General features: G+C 33.3%; 1 protein-coding gene across 1 annotated transcript in view; it reads right to left on the bottom strand.

Annotated features, from left to right (window-relative positions):
- The window catches only part of LOC109536224 (muscle M-line assembly protein unc-89), a gene marked incomplete at its 5' end in the record, with an annotated part of 7734 nt that extends 2658 nt beyond the window's left edge, over positions 1-5076 (bottom strand). The window contains 4 exon segments of the mRNA XM_048661256.1: positions 2639-2768; positions 3107-3247; positions 3448-4038; positions 4840-5076. Coding sequence (XP_048517213.1) covers positions 2639-2768; positions 3107-3247; positions 3448-4038; positions 4840-5076 — 1099 coding nt within the window.
- Between the last annotated feature and the right edge of the window lie 723 nt (positions 5077-5799).

Here is a 5799-nt window from a genome sequence, read left to right as displayed (position 1 = left end):
TTATTGACAAGGGTTATCCACCTGTAACTATCTGTTAATGACAGAAAACATCATTGCCGCTGTGATTTTTCATCAAAAAATTGTAGAAGAGAACTTTTTTGATATCAACAATTTTCGTAATTTGAAGCAAAGATCGTAATTTTTCTTTTTGAATGCTTAAGTATTCGAATATACTATATTTTTCTCGTACTCCCCAAGTGAGCCTCTATCACCCCTTAAAAGGAATGACGCCAATTTTGAATCACCCTGTATGTATTGTTTCTTTTTTCTTCATTATTGTTATATTTAGTTGAGTTGTAAATTTTGTTAATTCTTCGCTTTATTATTAGCCGAGAAAATTTTTTTGGGTAGTTATTATTAAGTAATACTTTTCTTATTTTTTTTAAATTTTCTCGTCTGTAATTTGGGTGTGATAATTTTATAGCTCTATATATACGCAAAGTACGCTTTTTTATATTTTTGGGGTGCATATGAATTATAGTTTAGATATCGTCCTGACCAAACTTCTTTTATATACCAATTTGTTTTTATTTCACCTGAATTATCATAATTTACTGTTATGTTTAAAAAAATGTATTGATTGATTGTTATCATTTTCTATTGTAAATTTTATAGTGTCGTGAAAATTGTTGAATTTATCTAGGGTATATTGAATTTTATCTTTGGGTAAACACATTAAGCAATCATCCACATAGCGTTTAAAGAAAGTTGGTTTATAATTTAGGTTTGTTATTATGTTTTTTTCCAAGCTTTCCATAACAAGGTTTGCAATTGTTGCTGATATGGGCGAACCCATTACAACATCGTATATTTGTGAATAATATTTTTCTTCAAACTTGAAATATGTAGATTTTAGGCATAGCTCTACCGCTTCAATAAATTCTTTTTCTGGAATTGTTGAATGTTGTTCGATGTCCTTCCATTTATTTCTTATACACTCTATTGCATATTCAATTGGGACATTGGTATAGTAATTGGTAAACAGTGATTTTGTGGTATTTTTTGGTTTTTGACAAATTTACAGAAATTCCAAGAGCCCTTAATATGATATTCTAACTGTCCTAAGACATTTCTTAGCATTGTGGAGAGGAGCTTTGATAAGTTGTAAGTTGGTGTACCTATATTGTTGACGATTGGTCGTAATGGTATGTTGTTTTTATGAAGTTTAGATAGTCCGTATATTACTGGTGCTTGGCCGTTACTGCAGTACAGTGTTCGTTTTGTTTCTTCAGTTATGTAGTTCGGTTTAAACCAAAAATTGATTATTTTATTTAGGTTTGTTTGTATATTATTGGTTAAATCTCTTTTTTTGTTTAGAACGAAGATTATACACACTGTAACATAAAAACCCAATTTTTTTCACAACAAAATTTTAACAGCAGATATACTGATGGAAATATGATTTGAAATCATCTGCAGTGTCGGAATTTAAACACAGATAAGTGTACGCTCCTGCTTCGTGAATTTTGTGAGAACGACAAAAATTGATATTTACTATCAGATGTGATTGTGTCACGATTCATTTTTTAAAACTTAAAATCGATGGTAGCTTTACATTTCTTATTCCTATCTCTATAATATTGTCTTTTTCGTTTAGCAACTAATTAATTTTGAATGCTGGCAGGCAAATATTTTTCAAAATATATAACACTGCGTATTGGAAAAACAAAATTTTGTTATCCAGTTAGTGGATACGGTGGATGTAGAAAACCTTCTGTTTTCTTTCTTTCTGTTCTGTTGATTGAAAACTTCACTTTTTTCTTCAGATTGCTCACCTTCCCCTAGTTTGCATTGTAGGTTTCTGTACTATTTACTACTCTCTACTACTAAGGATTTGCTATGCAAATATGTACATCCTTGCTTAATTGATCAAACACATGTAATATTGAACACGGTAGTTAAAAATATTAATAATTAGTTTACTTACCGAACAAAAATACAATTGATGACACGAATTTAAGAAATACTCAATAAAATTTAATTTGCAATAAACGCGTATGTATCACTCAATCTATAAATTGTTATGCAAATAAACTAATAGAATGGTGTCTTGCAGTGTTTGCTAAAATGTGTCCGAATTTTGATGGACACCGCATGAGATGGCGTTGTACTCCACAGGCGTTTGTAGTAATTTTATGCGCCAGTATGCAAGACATTCCCATATGCGCTACAACTCCGTTCTATGGTTGTACTGCACGGGCATATGGCTTTACGCCATCCGGCTTTCACAACCGACTGTCAGAATATTAAATGTATATCAATTGATATCAATATCATTCAATATCAAATCGCGCTGTAATACCAGATTTCTTATGGCTATGGCTTGATTAAGAGAGAGAGAGAGAGAGAGAGATTAAGAGTATGTATATTATTTAATATTTTGTAAACCGCTTTAGATAGATATAGAAATTATGAAGCAGAAATTATGAAGTATTTATAAAGCCAACCTAACTGTTCTATTTAAGAAAATGTCCTCATTAAAAATGTCGAAGTTGTTGTACTTTTTGTTCTTAGCGATACTGTCACGAAAATAATATCGCATAATTACAGATAAGCATAGTTTCCTATCAGAGTTACTAGCAACTCACTTGACCAAGAGATTGCAGTTGAAAGAAATTATGTGGAATATCTAACTTACCTCTTTCTTCGCTGGGGTTTATGTGAAACTAGCTGTACATCATCAACCACAGGTAAATGTGCAGTATTTTTCTTTCTCGTAGTTTTCGATGTTTCCGCTGCATAAGTGAGTGCAGACATTACGCCAGTATCTAAGTGAAAAACAATCAGTGAATATGGGATAATTAATATAAATATGGATTAGTTGCATGAATCGCTAATACATTACATTTTCATTTACTTGAATGGTTCCTTACTTACAGTTTGGCAAGTTAGTTCCAACATTAAAATTTTGAAAATTTTCGGATTGAAATATGTATCTGAATTTTGTCATTTGACGAAATTCAAATTTGTACTTTTGTTTTTAAAGCCAAAAACAACTACAAACTTTCCCATCAAGAGACCAAATCAATTTAAAAAGTCAAAAAAATCGTGTTAATAAATAATAATTTCCTTTCTTATTTAATTAGGTCAATAAAATTGCAATTACCTCGTTTGGAGTCCCTTTCTTGAGAATCAGCCAAGTCCACAAATGCATCCATATTGTTAAAATCTGATATCAAACGACGTGTGCGCCGTATTTTTGGTGGTGAAACATTCGCTGAGTCCTCGGTAATTATGCGTGCGTCATCTAAAATGAAATACGCGAATAGAATTAACAAATTTTCGTGACTGTGATTTTATAAAATAGACATAGTGTTAATTGTGATGATAGCCTTAACTGATAAATTAAATTCCATTAAATGTGGTAGTTGTCAACAAAGATTGTGGTGATTTGCAATACGTAATCCTCTTTAAAATGTCATAGAACTTTTTAATAATAAAACTTACCACTTCGAACTGCGGAGCTTCGCCTAGTCGTCACCCTTTCGGAAACCGCTGATTCTACTGAGGTACTGCTTGCAACTGGTTCGTGTTGCGAACGCCGAGTACTTCTACGTGTGACAAGAGTCGTTGGTTTACTAGTGGGTGTTTTACCAGCTTTCGATTCAGCCTTAGTTTCAGCGCCCGAAATCAAACTGGATTGTTTTCGCGGTAGTTTTTTTTTAAGCGGAACATCATTAACACTATCATTTTCACTACATTTCCTTCCATCAGTATTTTCTGTTAAAATTAATACATTTGGAGTCGCTTCCAGGATCTCAGCGGTGTTCGGTTCTACGGTCTTAGCAATATTGCTTACTCTTTCAGCGTCAACAAGTTTCTCGTCATCAGTTTCTTCAGTAACCTTATTTTCTTGAGAATTATCGGATTTATCATCTGTTACTAAGATATCTGGACCTGCCGTAATTGAGAGCAAGTTATCATTTGACTTTTCAGTATTGCTGTCGCCAAACAGAATAATCTTCGTCTTTCTTGAATACTTTCGTGTCGTTAAATTCACAGCTAATTTTGGAGTAGCATCCAGTAATGCTTTAGGACCTGAATAAATATAGTAGCACAGATTAAACAAAATGGCCATCCTGATCTACAATCAATGTTAGGCATTTTTCTAAATAACGTTTTGTAAAAAAGAAGGCATGTACATAAATAACAAAATTATTTTATATTATTTATATCATTATGCGTGAGTGAGAAGATTTACTTAAAATTCTAGGGGTTTGTTTTTTGAAGTATCAGCCATACCACTTGCAATTTGTGACCGCGATTAATCTGATGTAATATGTTTTTCTGAATGAAATTCTTAATATGAGTAAGTGTAGTAGTAAACTACACTTGGAAGTATGCTGTCGGAAGAGGTTAACATTTTGCGAGGCTTTTTGCAAGGCTGTGTGCTTTTTCCATTTCTGTTTAACCTATACAGCGTATCAATTTTCCGATAAGCCCTGAATGACAGAGAAGAAGCAGTAATTAGCAATGGGAATATTTTTAACAACATGCGATTCTCCGATGATACTAGTGTTAAGTTGCAATACTGTGTGTATACTAGTGTTAAATTGCAGTAAAAATTGAACGATGCATGTAATGCCTACGGTCTAAATGAGAATATCCAAGGAAATATTATAAGCGGGTGAGAGGGTATAAATATCTGGGCACATGGATAACCGAAACGTTGGATTAAGGCCTCTGACCCATGTACACGTTTGTACGATACGATAAGACAAAAGTGTTTATATTGATCAGAGATTAACATAAAACAATGAATGCCCTAAATCATCTAGAAAAGCAGCTTTTTTAGACTCAGTTGTAAATGTAAATTAATTTTGTGGCTATAAGGCTTACCTTTATACGATTTCTTTACGGTTCTTAGTACCATATCAGATGTACTAATTTCATCTTTCCTAGTTTCCTCAGCACTTTCATCGTCTTTAAAGGGATTGTCATCAGCCGAAATACCATGCATGCTAGTAGAACGCTGGTGCTCAGAGGTTGACCCTTGAGCCTCAACTTGCAACGACAAATTATCATGAGTCTCATGTGCAGCTAATTTTGAATCCGCATCCACCAAAGCTTGACGTCCTGAATATATAAAATAACATATTAGATAGTGATTTAAAATTGACGATATTCTTGTAAAGCTGTCGCCTGAGGCTCTTTAAGAAGAAAAACAAAACAGTAAAATAAAATAAATCTCAAAAAAAATTACGATATTTTTAAATCATAACAATTTTGCTTGATATACATATATACAATACACTTGCTATTGGAACCATTTATTTCTAGCATTTAAAGTTATTGAAGAAATGAAGGTCAAAAATAACAATTTGAATAAATGTCACTTTTAAATACCTGCAGGCAAAAACGTTATCGTGGCAAACACATTAACAGTTTAATTTATTTCCAAAACTGGATCAAAATGGCAAATTCAAAGTGATAATGTGTTGGAGCAACCAGACTATCCCAATAAATTTAAAAAAGACCGTTTACGATATATTATGTGCATCCTCCCAGTGACAGCATACGAACTCGAGACAATAACACTTACCGAAGGCAGTGCCAATCGGCTTAGGGTCTGTTAAAGAGCAATAGAGAGAGCAATGCTCGGAGTGAGCCTAAGAGACAGGATCAGAAACGAGGAGATTAGAAGAACATGAGTTTATGATGTTGTTGAGCGCATAGCGAGTTCAAAGTGGCGTTGAGCAGAACACGTTGCCAGAAACAATGAAAAATACAGTGGCATCCAAGAATTTCAAAAAGAAGGGTCGGACGTCTGCAGGGGAGATGGAGAGACAACATCCACCG

This window comes from Dendroctonus ponderosae, unplaced genomic scaffold, assembly GCF_020466585.1.
Source record: "Dendroctonus ponderosae isolate FM_Combo_2020 unplaced genomic scaffold, Dpon_F_20191213v2 Dpon_F_20191213_1, whole genome shotgun sequence".
In the NCBI taxonomy this organism is placed as follows: domain Eukaryota; kingdom Metazoa; phylum Arthropoda; class Insecta; order Coleoptera; family Curculionidae; genus Dendroctonus; species Dendroctonus ponderosae.
Note: the sequence above shows the minus strand (reverse complement) of the source record. Positions and strands in the feature narration are given on the sequence as shown.